The sequence below is a fragment of the Aspergillus clavatus genome, genomic scaffold (assembly GCF_000002715.2).
Source record: "Aspergillus clavatus NRRL 1 1099423829805 genomic scaffold, whole genome shotgun sequence".
Lineage (NCBI taxonomy): Eukaryota > Fungi > Ascomycota > Eurotiomycetes > Eurotiales > Aspergillaceae > Aspergillus > Aspergillus clavatus.
The window spans coordinates 995,918-1,010,903 of record NW_001517094.1 but is presented as its reverse complement, the minus strand read 5'-3'; the positions used below and the strand labels follow the sequence as shown (position 1 = coordinate 1,010,903).

At 48.1% G+C, this 14,986-nt stretch overlaps 5 protein-coding genes across 5 annotated transcripts, besides 4 other annotated features; all 5 read right to left on the bottom strand.

The window, feature by feature from the left end:
• Positions 1–434: 434 nt before the first annotated feature.
• Positions 435–457: a microsatellite.
• A 150-nt stretch (positions 458–607) lies between these two features.
• Positions 608–639: a microsatellite.
• A 767-nt stretch (positions 640–1,406) lies between these two features.
• Positions 1,407–1,436: a microsatellite.
• Positions 1,437–1,615: 179 nt separating this feature from the next.
• On the bottom strand, positions 1,616–3,806 carry ACLA_021490 (arylsulfotransferase family protein; the record flags this gene model as incomplete). The annotated part of the gene is made up of 4 exons (XM_001268860.1): positions 1,616–1,887; positions 1,962–3,453; positions 3,516–3,644; positions 3,750–3,806. 4 exons carry the CDS (start codon positions 3,804–3,806, stop codon positions 1,616–1,618), a joined length of 1,950 nt encoding a protein of 649 aa, XP_001268861.1.
• A 2,661-nt stretch (positions 3,807–6,467) lies between these two features.
• On the bottom strand, positions 6,468–7,496 carry ACLA_021480 (sulfotransferase family protein; the record flags this gene model as incomplete). The annotated part of the gene is made up of 4 exons (XM_001268859.1): positions 6,468–6,903; positions 6,959–7,062; positions 7,122–7,294; positions 7,352–7,496. The coding sequence occupies 4 exons, from the start codon at positions 7,494–7,496 to the stop codon at positions 6,468–6,470; spliced, it is 858 nt and encodes a 285-aa protein (XP_001268860.1).
• Positions 7,497–11,261: 3,765 nt separating this feature from the next.
• On the bottom strand, positions 11,262–11,994 carry ACLA_021470 (AP-2 complex subunit sigma; the record flags this gene model as incomplete). Its single annotated transcript, XM_001268858.1, has 5 exons — positions 11,262–11,363; positions 11,475–11,705; positions 11,773–11,802; positions 11,864–11,903; positions 11,960–11,994. 5 exons carry the CDS (start codon positions 11,992–11,994, stop codon positions 11,262–11,264), a joined length of 438 nt encoding a protein of 145 aa, XP_001268859.1.
• A 406-nt stretch (positions 11,995–12,400) lies between these two features.
• Positions 12,401–13,149, bottom strand: ACLA_021460 (uncharacterized protein; the record flags this gene model as incomplete). Its single annotated transcript, XM_001268857.1, has 2 exons — positions 12,401–12,472; positions 12,556–13,149. The coding sequence occupies 2 exons, from the start codon at positions 13,147–13,149 to the stop codon at positions 12,401–12,403; spliced, it is 666 nt and encodes a 221-aa protein (XP_001268858.1).
• Positions 13,150–13,536: 387 nt separating this feature from the next.
• Positions 13,537–13,565: a microsatellite.
• Positions 13,566–13,711: 146 nt separating this feature from the next.
• Positions 13,712–14,689, bottom strand: dph5 (diphthine synthase; the record flags this gene model as incomplete). The annotated part of the gene is made up of 3 exons (XM_001268856.1): positions 13,712–14,309; positions 14,360–14,484; positions 14,555–14,689. The coding sequence occupies 3 exons, from the start codon at positions 14,687–14,689 to the stop codon at positions 13,712–13,714; spliced, it is 858 nt and encodes a 285-aa protein (XP_001268857.1).
• Positions 14,690–14,986: the final 297 nt, after the last annotated feature.

The window sequence follows — 14,986 nt, the reverse complement described above, 5'->3', positions numbered from 1 at the left end:
GTAAAAGCCGTCGAAGTCGGATTGGAAGCGATAGGAGTGGAGGAGGAAAGACTGGTTACGGATTGCCGCCGGCTACCTTGGGAAGCCCTTAACTGGACAGGCATGAGGATGGAGATGCTTCAGAGCGATCTGATAGGGCGCCGGCTGAGGCGAGCTGGAACTACTCCGGAGTAGGCCGATTATGAAGTCGATGGTAAGACAAGTATCGAAATAAAGAGTGAAAAGAAATAAGAACTAGTGAAGCATCTGCCTGCAGGCTGTATGCCGTATGGAGTACGTAGTGGTGAGGCTTTACAAGAGGAGGGGCCACAGAACGCAGTGCTGGGGGGTGACGACAGCTGTAAAGCACCAGAGCGCATGAACGAGAATGGTTGATTTAACAGGGGGGAAAAGAGCGCGAAGTTGATGAAAAGACTGACTGCTACAGAAGAATTAAGAAAAAAAAAAAAAAAAAAAACAACCAAAAAGGCAGAAGAGAGCGAACTTCATCCAGGAGATGAAACGGGTGTCAATCATCAAGAATTAATCTTTACTGGGCGTAAGCGGAACGGAGTCGGTAGAGGACGACGGAGTAGATAGGCGATCCTTGAGGAATACAACCGATGCCAATAATAAAAATAAGAATAATAATAATAACAAGTGTGATTCTCCATCCTCTGTTCAACTCCGAAGTGCCTCACCAGCTTCATATCCTTCTGTCCCAAGTCCAACGCCTACCTACATAGTTACCTAGGTACCTAGGTAGTACCTGTGTGGACTTCTCCAAATGCCAAGTCTGTATAGAAGTTTCATCAGCACTGTATTCTGTGACTGAGAGGATATCCATCGCAGCATACCCCACTGTGATTAATTGTTTCTGGTATCCGCCAAGAGAATGCTAGATCCACTGATCCTTGGCTTTGACTAAACTCTTTTGATATTCTAGTAATCTACACAGTACTATAGGACCCATGGAAAGGCTGGATGTACGGAATATAACAATTGGTATTTTATTCAGGAACTGGACTTCTCCACTGTAAAGTGTAATCTCCTTTGCTGGTTTGGTGGAATCCATGAGAGTATATATATGAAAGTATCCGTAGACGTTGCTCAGTGACAAGAGGTAAAAGCTCAAAAGCATCCATATTTGGGTGGAGGTCGAACTATCTGATCAGTATCTACTTTTTTTTTTCTTTTTCTTTTTCTGCAAAGTAAAAAGAAAAGAAAAAAAGATACGTATGGACTTACGTACTCAGTACTTATGTATATACTCCGTACATCCTCCAGCTGTCGCGCGGTCAACGGCAGTGCAGATCGCTTTGACAGCAACGCTGCAGACAAAGAGGGCCTTCCATACGTCAGCATCGACACACGAGTCATTTGTACGCGAGTATTTGCCCATACGACGAACGGAAAACATGGAAAAGATATATATATATATATATATATAGGTATATTTTTCGTTCGTTCGGCCCTATGTACTGTCACGGCATGACAGAACGGTTCCATATCAATCCGTCAGGTATTGTCGTGCCGGATCATTCATCATCCCTACTTTTGCATATGCAAGAATATAGATAGCATTATGAGCATAATACTGGGTATCATAGTAGAATTTTATTCACGATGTGTCAAATCATACATCACTCCCGTGCCGTTGCGTCCTTGGCTCCGACAAGGGAAAGTAGTGTGGCGGATCGTTCGGAGCATCTATCCATCGCCGCCAGTTCCACCAGGGCAATCGAGCAGCATCTGGAGAAATCTTCTGGTCATTTGTCCCGTTCGCCACTTCGGATGAAGCTCTGTCTCGTTGGCGCTGGGGTTTTCGTCGATATACCCGGAGAATCACAAAGATGCCAATCGTAACGCCGCCAACTAATAGTACAGGAACAACCCATCCAGCTTTTCCTACAAGACATGTGTCAGCTAACTCAAACGAAATCACAGTGCACAACTATGTATGGCCTATGAGCCGAACTTACCGTATGTGGCCTTGGACCCAGCCGAAGGAGAGGATGAAGGCGCTGGAGCACCCGGCTGCCCCAGGTTGTTATGCGACGCCGGGTGCTTGGGATCAACCCACGGCACGCTATTGATTCCCACGGAAGGGATAAAGGGCTGTGGCTCCTCCTCGCCAGGAAGCCCGAATGCTGGCGCATTTGCGCAGAAACTGTCCGCACAGTAACCCTGCATATCGGCCGGTGGCGTGAAGGTGAATTGCTTCCGGGACGTGCCCAGAACCGCGCCCTGCTTATCCACGGCCTCCGCGTACGACCAGAGGTAGAAGGTCTGATTGGTGTAAGTGGTCTCGAAGCCATTCTTTCTGATCTGCCGCAAGAGAGTGTACGGGCCGGTGGGGTTGTCAGAGCCGTAGAAGCGCCAGTACTTCACGCGTGTGGCGCCATTCCAGCTCACATAGAAGGTGGTCGGGGACATCGCATCGGGCGATTTGGCGTACGTCCAGAGCGCCGGCACATCGGTCGGGTTGCCCTCCCATTCGAATTTCAATGCGCGATAGTTCATGATCCTATCCTTGTCGATGTAACCCCAGAAAAGAAGGTTCCCCTGCTCATCGTGCTCGGAGATATACGCATTGTTACCCCAGCCTATGAAGGCATTGCGATTCGGCAGCACCTGGAGGTTGCCTTGGCTGGAGCTAATCATTTCTTCATCAAATGGCTTGTACTCGCGGACTTGTGTCGCTGTCTTGGCCACGTGGTCGATGAGGATGATCATCCCGGATGAAAAGTCATGCGTCTGGTTGTACCCGTTGTAGCCGTTGTTGTACAGCGATAGCAGCGTATGGGTACTGTTCTCGCTGAGCCATCGCGCATCGTGCTGCTGCGAGAAGCTAAAATTGATATTCTTGAACGATGGGTGCGCTCCGTGTAATCGCCAGAGTATCGACCCGTCCTTGCCGGAGATCTTGTAGATGCAACTCGTATGGCGCGAGGATATCAAATAATCTCCGTCCTTGTTCTTGTCGACGGAGTTGATGTGGAAGTAGTCCCATGGCGAACGCGGTTCCAGCCCAGTGCCCGATGTGTCCGTGTGGGCAGGGTAGGTGTAACTGTCCGACGGGTCAACATGATCGAGAGACCGCCACTCGAATAAGACCTTGTTCGTTTCCACATCGATCTCCTGGAAGATGCTCTCCATCAACCAGCCCATGCCCGTTCGAACATTCCAGAGGCTCATGTCGAACTGCCGCTGCTGATACACCGTCATCAACGCCGTCTCGCCGCCGTTCACCAGCTTAAATTCGTGCATGTCGCTAGAGGCGATTCCACCCCCTGGGACAACAGTCTTGACGATGCGATATCGATTGTCCATGATGACCCCATGGCCCCTACAGTATCCATTTTGCTGAACACCCTGAAAGAAACACAAGTGATTTGTGTCCTTGTAGTTGCAGACGTGCATGCCATGGGCGTTCCCCGGGCCTGAATTGCCCCAACCGCTCCATACTAAATTCTGACCGAAATATTAATCCAGCTGCACAACCACACAATCCCGGATGCGATTGCATTCCTTACCCCTTCGGTATCGTAGATATATGGCCCAGAATTATCCGCCTCGTATGGACCGAGGAAAATGTAGCCAGGACTGAGCTTATCGGGTACGTTATGTTCGACCGTGAAGACTGGCGGATATAGATCGGGCCTCTTTAAAGGGCGCCATTCATGATAAATTAGCTGTCTCTCATTTCAATTTAGATTCCGGCCATCCCCGCATGTCCATACAGCCCTTCTAACCCCAAAAAAACTTACCGATTGGAATTCTGAATCAATTTCTGCAATGGCTTGATCGGAGCATCCTAGCAGCATTATCAGAAGGCATGCCGATATGGCCTGGAAGGCCAATGAGGGAGCCCATCCTCCGGAAATGTGAGTAGGATTGATCATCATGGGTACATGTCCCTCCGGTTCGGAACCTCCGACGGGAGGAAGAAAGGAAGCAAGGAGACGACGGAGATGTTGAAACTTCGGGAAAGATAGTCGCAGATATGCAGAAAAGAGTAAAAAGAGCAGTAGGTCAAAGATATACAGGGGTATTGTTGATATACACAAAACCCTCTCCTCCGGGGAGAGATGATACACAGGCCAACGATCTGCAGAGAATCAGGAGACAATACAGAAAATCCAACACTTTTTTTGAAGGGTTTCGACAACAGGATCACAGCCTACACATTGGAACTACATATTTGGTCTAAGGCACTAACTAGATACTGCTTTGTGCCTCAAGGTAACGCCGAGAGAAGTACAGATATTGTCTCCAGGCTTCTTCCGGATCCAAGCCGATATCAGTTCGAGCAATGGGTCTTGGGACATAAATTGCCAGCTACGTATCATCATTGGCCTGGTCAAATTACGCAGGGCTCTAGGAATGGAACGATGGAAGTACATGGTTCATCATTCACATTGCCATTGCCATTGCCATGGCCCATGGGCATGCAAATATCTCCACAGTCCGCAGCGATACTCCAGCAATCCATAGTGACAAATCATTGATAACCACTGACTGTATGGAGTACGGGGCTATCTACTGACTACGGAGTACTGACTTCTTGGATCTTTATTGATTACTGATGAGTAAAGGAAGGGCAAACTCACTCTGAGAATGTATCAGCCTGCTGTGACTAAAAAGATAGGTAGAGACGGTCACTATTTTCGTGAATAATTGCATGTTTAATATATGCTGCAGGTGCGATAAACTAATTCAGCAAAAATGCATTTTGAATGTATTTATGGAAACAGATTACTTCTATCTCAGTCTCCTATATCCCTCCTCGCCCTTTATCAAAGCCCATCACGTCTGGTAAGCTTTATTCAAACATATCATATCAGCCATATTCAACACAAACAAAAAGTTGAACTTTGGTTACGGACATCATCATCAGTTACAATCTCATTACAACTCCCTTCACCAGTGTATATAATACACCCATACCATACCCGTATATAATTCCAATCCTCCCGTATCAATCTCGTAAATCTCTCCCCCATTGAAGCCGAGAAAACCACCACCTTCTCGGGAAGCGTCACTAACCCGCATACCTTCCGCATATCGCATTAGTATTACGCTGCAACGCCCATCCCTAAGCGCCAGCGCCACGCTTTTCTGGGTTTAGCCGGGGGTCACAGTGTCAGTAGCGGCCTCTGTGGCTGGGAACGTCCGCTCCACCTCGCTTCGGTAACTTGTCAGGCAATGGGGTGGAAAACTAGACTAGGGGCCAGAACAAACTACTCTACAGCAAGATAGGTCGAGGGATTCGTAAGTCTGCTGCAGAGATGTATGTGGGTGACGTACCCGAGTACGTACACTCAGGAGAGGCGCAAGCGCTGAGAATCTAGCCAGGGAGATAGAGCACCAAATGGGATGTTGATTCCAGTTGGAACTACTGCGTTCATACGTATACAGCTTCTCTTCCGGAGTCCGGGCAGTGTAGCTGTGTAGGTATGCAGATTCGGACACCATCAGCATTCGTATTCCTAATCTAAATAAACAAGCCACAAGAATTCATGATTACCGAACTAACTACGCAAGTTGATATTATCTAGACTAGGTAGATAGACAGCGAGGGGGAGCACAGGTTCGCTTCTCTTCCCAGCAAATTGCAGATGGCCATGTCCCCGGGTATCCGGCATGGCCCACATGGCACACCCGCAACATATCAATAACAATTGTTGGGATTTGGGGCTCACTACTCAGTTATGTGCCCCCTTATAAAATACATTGTGTTTGCCTCGAGAGCCCAGTTCAACCAAGACGCCACGACTGTAGCCAAGCAGACCATCTCTCGCGGCGCCTAGTTCGGCAGCAAATAGGGCTGCCAAGTCTCCCAGTCCCAGGTCTGCGTCTTGGCCAAGGCGGGTGGACGGCTTTCCGACGTTGAGAATAATTATAACTGGAGATGCTGGGCCCCCGGGGGCCCGGAATCCTGCATGATAGCGAGTGCCGAGTCTCTCCTGTGCATGCTACAGCGGCCAAGACAGCGGCAAGGCTGAACGAAAGAGGAATTGATAGGCCAAATATGGAGTAATGTGCATTCTTTATTCATTCATCTTGAAATGCCTAGCTAGGCAGCAACAATTCGCATGTACCTGTGGTCGAAAATCCTTTGAACACCCCCTTTTTTAAACAGAGTCCCAACATCGAAGGCCAAGAGGCCTTCTCCACCGTCCCGGTCATAGATGATAGATCAGAAAACAACAAATGATAGAATGAAAGATAGGTTCGTTGTGCTGCATTCGGGGGTAAGAAAAAACCGAAAGGGAGGCAACAAATTGGAAAAAAAAAGGCTAAACAAAGAGATCAGAGAAGCAGTAAAAATTAGAAAACCAAACATAAATATGTTCAAACGAAGAGATTAAAGTAATTGGATCAGGAGCTTGGAGCGTGGGTCAAATGGAAGCTCCAGCAGCAAGTTTTGTCAATGGCGCCAGCACCCATGACAAGGAGATATTGGTGAATCGGTCGAAGAATGATTACCGGGAGAAGCGCTTGAACATCATGGCTGCGGCCATTCCAGTTGCCAGCAAAGCTCCACCCATGGCGACAGCCTGAAAAGCAGCGTTCATCATCTGGCGTCGGTTACGGGTACGGCATCGGTTGAAGAAGTCTGCCATGTCATTTCCGCGGGGGAAGGGAGTGTCAGGGACATCTTCGCCCAGGAACTCGCACAGCGGTCCCCAGCCATCCTTGATCTGGTACTCAAGCAATCTCTCAGGAGGAACCAGGCTGCGGATTTCTGCAACATGGTCGAGATAGACCTGCTTGCCCTTGTTGGGGAAGTCGCCGCGGAAGAATGTTTCGAAGAACTTGTTCAGCATGGGGTAGTACATGCTGGCGGCCCAGCTGAAGTGGGAAACTAAGCGGTGCTCGGGGTCAGTGACACGCCAGTAGACGGTCTTCATGACGGAACTGCGACAGGTTAGATTCCAGGTATCCTTTCGAGTATAGACGCGGATTTACATACGCATGCCACGAATCCACATCACGGGTCGACAGAATGACCTTAGCGTTGGGGTAGGCTTCGATCAACTCCTTCGCAAAGGCACAGGCAGGCCAGTCGCAAACAGCCTGGGGAAGGTATTAGCGCAACCTGATTCTTGCTGGTGGTAGTTCAATCAGCATCATACCTGGCAATCCCCCAGCAGCTGATCCCACTCCTTTCTTCCAAACTCACCAACACCATCGTACTTGGCGGCAAGCGCATCGTGCCACATCAGACAGTCGGGGGGGTTCTCTACACTGGCGGACATCATGTGGTAGCATTTGACGTATCCCAGTCTCTCAAGGGCAATGCGAAGAGCTAACAGCAGGTCAGCCAAAGTCCACCACTACTGCAAACCCGTAAGGTGAGACATACAGGCTGTGCCAGTTCTTCCTACACCCAGAGCAAGGACCTTCATAGGCACTGTGCGGTGGCATTTTCTGCGATCAATGCAGGTATCGCTGGTGAAGATGTCTGTGGCAGGCTGAGGAGCCAGGTTATCGGCGTGTATCAACGACATTGTGTATGGATGGGAGAGTTTCGAAGTCTATGGTGTCTTTTGAGGTGTGATACAAGCAGAACTGTCTGATAACGAAAGTATACGGCAGTAGAATTGACGCTCTAAGGTAAAGGATGGACAACGGCACAACAGAAGAGCGAGAGAAGAAGGTAAACGGCCGTTTGAGAAGAAAAGCGAATGTCCAGAGTAATAAAATAGGTGATGAAGAGTCTACGGAGTGATTAATTAAAAAAGGGAGACTCTCTTCTGAAGTGCAGATCAATAATAAGAAACAGATAGGAAACTACCTAGATCAGTAGGTATCTTTTCCAGAAAAAAAATAGCTGGTGCGTAGATGCCAAGGCGTTTGTAACAGATGGAACAGTAAATGGGCGGGAATACTATTGATGATCTGACCAATCCAATTAGAATACTTACTCTGTTACAAGTGCACTGGGCCGACGGGGTTGTTCCTGGAGCAATTTACTTGCAGCCCGTCCTCAATCCTTAGTGACCTTACCCCAAGCCTCTTACTACTACTCCGTAGGTAGTAGTACCTACGGAGTAGATATTTCCTGTTCAATAATAGCGTGTGGCAACTCTGAAGCATAATTCAATTATTTTGATTTTGATTTTTCTTCGGTTTCTCGTGCTCGATCACGCTGTCTCTTGCCTCTGTTGTCGCCCTGATCCATTGAATTCTAGGGATTGAACCTTGATCTCCCCTATGTGGCTGTTCACTACTTCACTGTTTCCTCGGTTCTCTCTAGCGGCCGCCCTCTCAACCTTCCGCCCACATTCTGGGTAGTCGAACTGATACCGATGGCTGATAAGAACGTCACAGGTATCGAAGAGAGACAAAATGACGATACCTATTGGGTTTCAGTAATAACTCCGTTTTCTCTGATAGGTGTCTCATCAACACACTGATAGATAGATAGGCGCTTCAGATAATGCATGGCTGTTGGTTGATGGCTGGACGCAAATACTACACTACGTACTGCGTATGCTGCCCCCCTCCTTCTGTGACTTGATGGCGGGGCAATTGGACGGAGAAAACCACTTGAATGGGCCTCTCAGAGCAAGCAGAAGAGCCCTGCCAAAAACTCTGGGCTGCAGACTCAGAGATCGGCCGCGTAGACAACTCGCTTGCCTATCGGTAAAACGGGTTGAGGACTTGAGCTTCCTGGATTGTGTGGAAATGATCCATACGGAATTCCCGGCTCAGTAAGGAATGGCGTTTCCCAATGCTAAGTGGGTGTACTCCGTAGATTGTGGCGCTGACGCGTATCGAGCTTACGGTACGTAAACTTTGAACTCTGAAACGCAGGTACGGCCCCACATGGCTTTTCTTCAACAATCATCCGTGCTGCCGTGCATAAACCGGTATCTATCAATACATAGTACCTCGAAACGAAAGATTGCCTGTCAGGCTCTTTGGCGAGACTCTTTCGAGACTGAGGTAGAGATACTCTAGCTACTTCAGATGGTATCTGGGATTCTGGGTATCCCATTGATATTCGTAGACCTCAGTCTGACCCTCTATCTTGAACAATGCAGCCATTACGTCATTTCCTTGATAGAGTTTCCTGTGCAGGGGTCAGTCGGTTACAGAGTAGTTGTCCCTGTCACAGCACATGAAAACTCCGTGACCGCCGTCGGGACAATCCATGGCGGTCATCAATCGTAAGTTCGTAACGCCTTGTACGGATGGAAACTTGTAACCTGCCAAAACGTCAAGTTTGGGCTGACTACTCCGTAGGTACTAGATACCTAGTCTTGATAGTCCCCGCAAAAGGCCAAAATCACTGTATCCCTATTTCCTTGGTTAAGTTGACGTTTCTAGAACAGGGCCGATATTCCGGCTTAGTGGGCTGGGTCGTCTGTAGCCAGAAGCGAGATGACCTGAACTGGATGCCTGTGCTACGATTAGTTGGCCCTATGTTAGTGGTCGACACTTCGACTTGGCACATTAATCATATAATGGTTCTCTCTTACCCCTTTCTTGAATCAGGACATCTTCCAGTTCCGTGGCGAGTTCAAAGCGGATTTTTGTGCTCCGTGTGCATCCTCTGGTTGCATCTGGCATTTGTTGATCAAATGGATCATCTGTTGACTTGACAAAACCACCACGTCGACCAGGGGTTGGGCTTCTATTCTGGAAAACTAGTCATGAGCTGAAGGCCTGAATGACAAGTGGCAGTGTAGTTCTGAACCGGTGATTCCCCGCTTTCCCGCATGGTAGGTCGATCTATGCTCAAATGATATAGCGGTATGGCCATATCATGAGTTGAACATCGACTATTATGGAGTATCGATGGGCTTTGTTTGAATTCTGCTCCGCTCCATCTTCGTTGATAGTCGCCCCATCACAAATCATCCGAGTTTCATCCTCATTGAGAGCGTTCAGTATGCCGTTGATCGACCTCTTATCAACTCGGCGAACAATATGCTGTCTTCGAAAGCCGGTGGGTAAACGAACCCTCTGGGAGCCAAGAAGCTAAGACGGCCGAGTTTGACGGGTAATCTCTGGAGTGGTAACGATTGTCGGATCGCTTATGAAGTGATGGTGATCTCCGACTGACTCCCGTTTCTGCCACCAAGGCTCCAGCAGTCGGCACGTAACAGACCACGACGTCGATATCATCCCTATCCGTCCGGACTACGGAGGATTCGGCATGTGGTCCAGCGTGTGGAGCAGAAGCTTTTTCCTCAAGCAGTCAATGGCAAGCCGGAGATGCCGTACTTCGCATGCTGAGACGGCAGGGTATCTTTAACGGAATTCAATGCTGGTTGTATTCCGTAAGCATCCTCATGGTACTCTGTAGTAAAAGAACCACAGGCATGAAGGATGCTGGGAGGAAGTCTCTGGTAATCAATAGCTCCTGTAGATCCACAGGAAAAATGGTTGGACATTCTGTCCGTTCTGGTCAGCAATGTTAGCTTTCTATGGCAGCGATTTCTACGGAGTAAACTGAACTGAGAAATCAATCAATACCATATTATCAGTCTATCCAAACCAAGAGTCTTCTTCTACATCAATGAGAAGAATTCTGAGAAGACAATATGGGAAGATAATATATTGAAAGATAAAAAAAAACAACGCTGTGAGAAGGTCTATATTGTGCCTTCTTATACCGGATGCCAAGACATGTTGTCACAATACGTACTACTATCGCAATCGCGAACCTCAATCACCTCACCTGCAACGATCGTGAGGTCCGGCATGAACTCCCCATGTTTCAGACTGCATGGGCTTTAAAGCAGCTACATTGAGCTTCAGAAGTTTAAATGAGCTTAAATGCTGTGGCTTGGTGCATGCAATCGTTGTTGAATCAGTTTTGGGCCTTTGGGGCTGGCATGTCTGACCTTGGTATTCCCCGCTAGCCCTGTCGAAACATCACGGCAGTTTTTTCGGCTGTTGCTGGTGAACCTCGTGACTTTGAGGCTCAAGCTCTCATCAATCCTCTTAGGCTGTTACAGACATATAGATGCAAGGCTGGCTTGGCTGGGGCTACCTGAAATGGATATTTCAGAGACTCGGTTTCACAGGCGTGGGTATCGATGTATTCAAGAATTAGGTACAGAGAATTTTGAATAAGATGCAGATATGAACATCGCGAGAAATGCGCCCAAATATGTGACGGATAATATATCAACTCCTCATAACTCCGTGAGATGACCATACCCCGAGGTCATCCTGATGCAAAATAACGACCAGTCCAGCAAGTAAAGGAAAGGCCAAGGGCCTCTATTCGCGATGCCATGATCCTTGATGGCACGCTTTCACTCTAGCTTATCCAGGTGCTCCAGCCTTGTGAGCACAACCTGCTTGCTAGTTTCTTCGATTTCGCCTGCGAGAAAGACCTCATCGAGAATCGCATAAACCTGCGTGCATGATCCAATTAGCTTTGATTCCATGGCCTCTGTCACGACAACTCGCGATTCTTAAGGGAATCTTGGACGACCCAGCAGGAATCCGATGTATACCACACGCACCTTGTAGAAGTTGAAGACCAGGTCCAGCTCACAGACATTGCCAAAAAACTGATCCAGAACCTCGACAAAGAAATGTATAGCCTCCAGGTACGCTAGCTCATTGTCCGTTGCGTCAACGCACACACAGAAGAACAACCCTGCATATCTTCGATACACGACCTTCGTACTCCGCTTGAACTCGACGAAATTTGACTGGTATTTCTGATCTCTGGGGGCGACAAGGCGATGAACCTGATACTCAATCGATTAGTTGTCCGCTCAAATTGTATGAGGCGCATGAGATCGCAAGGCCACGAACCTCGCCCTTGAGTTTCACTTTCTCCTCATCCTAGAATAGACATTAGATCGGCTTATTGCGCTCCCTTGCTAGAGGTTAAAGATAGACTCACGCTGTAAGGCGCATACCACTTGGCCAGGCGCGTCTTACCCCTGTTTCATCCGTTAGGAACGATACGGAGTCAACCGGACGTGGCCAGGCAACTCACTGGCGGTTCTGCACTAATATAAATGATAAAACCATCCTGCTCTTATTTTTTTTTTTTTGTTTTTTTGGCCGGTATGCAAGATTTTAGAAGGCTATGTAGCGGTCAAGAACATACCAGTCAATCCATTTGGCTGAGGTTCTCCGCATCGGTATCAGGGCCTCGATTCTACATTGCCACCACTCACCGCCCATGGTGATTGTGAAAGCAGAAGCTCCCTCCCCCCAGGTATGATGCGCCTTGCGTAAAGGGATATTGCAAGCGACTACGGAGTACTACTGCTGATAGGAGATACCGCAATTAGGGTCTTGTTATATTATCTGATCTACAATGGTGATATTGAAAGGAGAAACGTTTTCTTCCTCAAGCACAAATCCATAAATCGAAATGTCTGAATTTGTATGACACTAGATACTCCTAGGTCAAGGATTTCGTGTCATGTCATTAGAGAAACATCTCATGAACATCCGAGCTCATATCTTCGAGCGTACATTCGCCTTTCACCTGCCAAAGAACCTGACAAGCTTATCAGGAAATCGGGCCTGGAGGGACTTCGAAATATTAGCACAGCTTCCTCAATGAAGGGTGATCAGACTTACTGCAGCAGGACTGTTCGGCGTTACTGGTGCCGTGGAGTCCCTAGCACTTTCACCATTCGATTCGGTATACTCATCATAGTCATCGTCGTCATCGTAATCATAATCTTCACCATAGCTATCCTCGCCCTCAGAATGAGGATAATCTCTTTCAGGGTCCCCATTATAGACAATCCACCATCCAATTCTTTCGCCCGCGGCGTACTTATCTCGAAACTTTGTCAGAGCCTCCAAAGCGGCCGGGTCCAGTGGTGAGTCCTTGGCCAGATCCTCAGGGTTCCAGCTGAGAGCAGGGGCGCGCGCTCCGGGCTCAGAAAGTGTGATCACCTTGGCAGCGACATAGGCGTAGGGCTGGCTGACGGCCATTTCGCTCGTTGTGTCTTCGGGGTCATATTGTTCGATGAATCGCAGGTCCGGCAGATGAGCTACGATATCTGGGTCCGTCTTCTTGAAGCATTCGGTAAGCAAACGATTCGTCTCTGGTTGCTGAACATATTCGGCTGTAGCGTCTTCTAAATTATGGAGAACAATGTAGACTCGAATACCAGTGAAGCCAATGCGTGGCCACCGGAAACCATGGACCATGTAGACGGGCATTGCGGGAACGGAGCTAGATTTGGTTGCTAGATTTCGCGTCTCTGGCTGGAAAGGCGAGGGTGCGATAGCCCGAGTGGAATGTAATGCAACTTCATATTATCCTTGAAGTCGAGAAACAGCCATGTTGTTGCACAAACGGTATGCAGGTGAAAAGGAAGCTTGCTACCTGTCGCATTTAATCCATCGTTTTCTGGGTGGACAGGGGAATTTGGCGCTAATTCAGAACCCCATCAATTGCCCCGAATGGACTGCCACAAATGTAATTGAAGACTCGTCTGTGTCGCTCTGCCTCTGATGACATGATATTTGACTGCTTTCCGGTCTATCTACATGTGGAAGATCTCTGATGACTATTTTTTGAAGGTTAGCTTTAGCGTATGATTATCCCATGCAGAACCCTGCCATGCAGAACCCTGGTAATACTGCATAGCTAATTCTCCGATGAATATTTAGACTAAATTAGTAGAACAAGAACACCCATATTTTTGGTATTGATATCAATTTATTGTAACCTTCCTTTTTGATTTGAAATAGAGAACGTAGACACATTGCATCGGTATCATCATGAGGTCGCTCCATATCCCTTCTGCCAACTGGCATCGAAAGTCGCTTTATCCACAGCAAACTCCCTGATATAGTCCCTTTCCAGATCATGCGCCCTTCTACCAAGCAGCACCAAACTGTGCAATGGCTGACCCATATCTACCTCGGACAATTCCTTGAGTGTACCTGCAACCAATTTCTGGTCAGGGGCTCCAACTCTGGCAGCTCCGATCGCAAGGCTGTCGGGTCCAAAGACGCCCTCCTTTCGTTCTTCCTCGGTCTCCAACATCTGACTCGCGCATTGGGCGACCGTCATATATCTGGGAGGCTCAAAGACCCTGCGTCCTCTGGCCATATTCTCCAACGATTGCTCCTTAACCTTGATATCCAAGAGCACCAGTGTGTGAAGTCCCAGCTGTACATTTTCCTTGACGCGGTCATAGTAGGATGATGGTTTCCAGGTTTCTGTGAAGAAGACCATGCTCACGGTTTGACCGAAGTTGTAGAGTTGCAGGCCTGTGCATCCGATTCCGGACATAATTGAGGCATTCGGGATGACCTTGGATTCGATTCCCATCTCGCGGGCACGGAGGACAAGGTCCGTATGTGTCGTAGCACTTTGACAGTTAGACAACGATCAATGAGTGATAAAAAGGGACAAACGTACCCAAATGGATCGCCCACTACGAGGAATGCGATATCTGTCTTATCGGCTCCAGCCAGAATGTCATCACTGCCAGTCTCAACCAACTCTCTGTCCGCTTCAATGACAGGACGCCCATAGAACGCTTCCTACTGATGCGCCAACCATACTTTAGTCAAGCCGATTTACTTTGCAGTAACAATTCAAAGATTGACTTACTAGCTTCTCTTTGCTCACAAGGAGAATGCTCGTGTAGGCCTCGAGGTAGACACGCTCGGCCCTCTTGACAACCTCCAAGCCTCTGACAGTAATGTCAGTCTCATCAGCAAGCCCAAGACCCACGAGGTACAACATTGTGAATGCGAATAGTCAACAATGAATATTATCTTTCAATCGCTGGACAAGATTCCCCGCCAGAAATTCTGTCTTGTCACCCCACCAAATGCGCCAGGCGGAACGGGGACCGGAACAATTTGATTCCCGGACATCAGGTCCCTGGCCATCTCCGTGGATCTAGATACTCCATAGTAATCGTAGATCAGTTACTTCATCTCTCGATCCTATCATCTCATGTTCTCTGGATCCTAAGATAAAAGGAAGAACCATTGTTGGAGTATTGCCTGACGTAAATTTGAATTTTACACCTTGTTT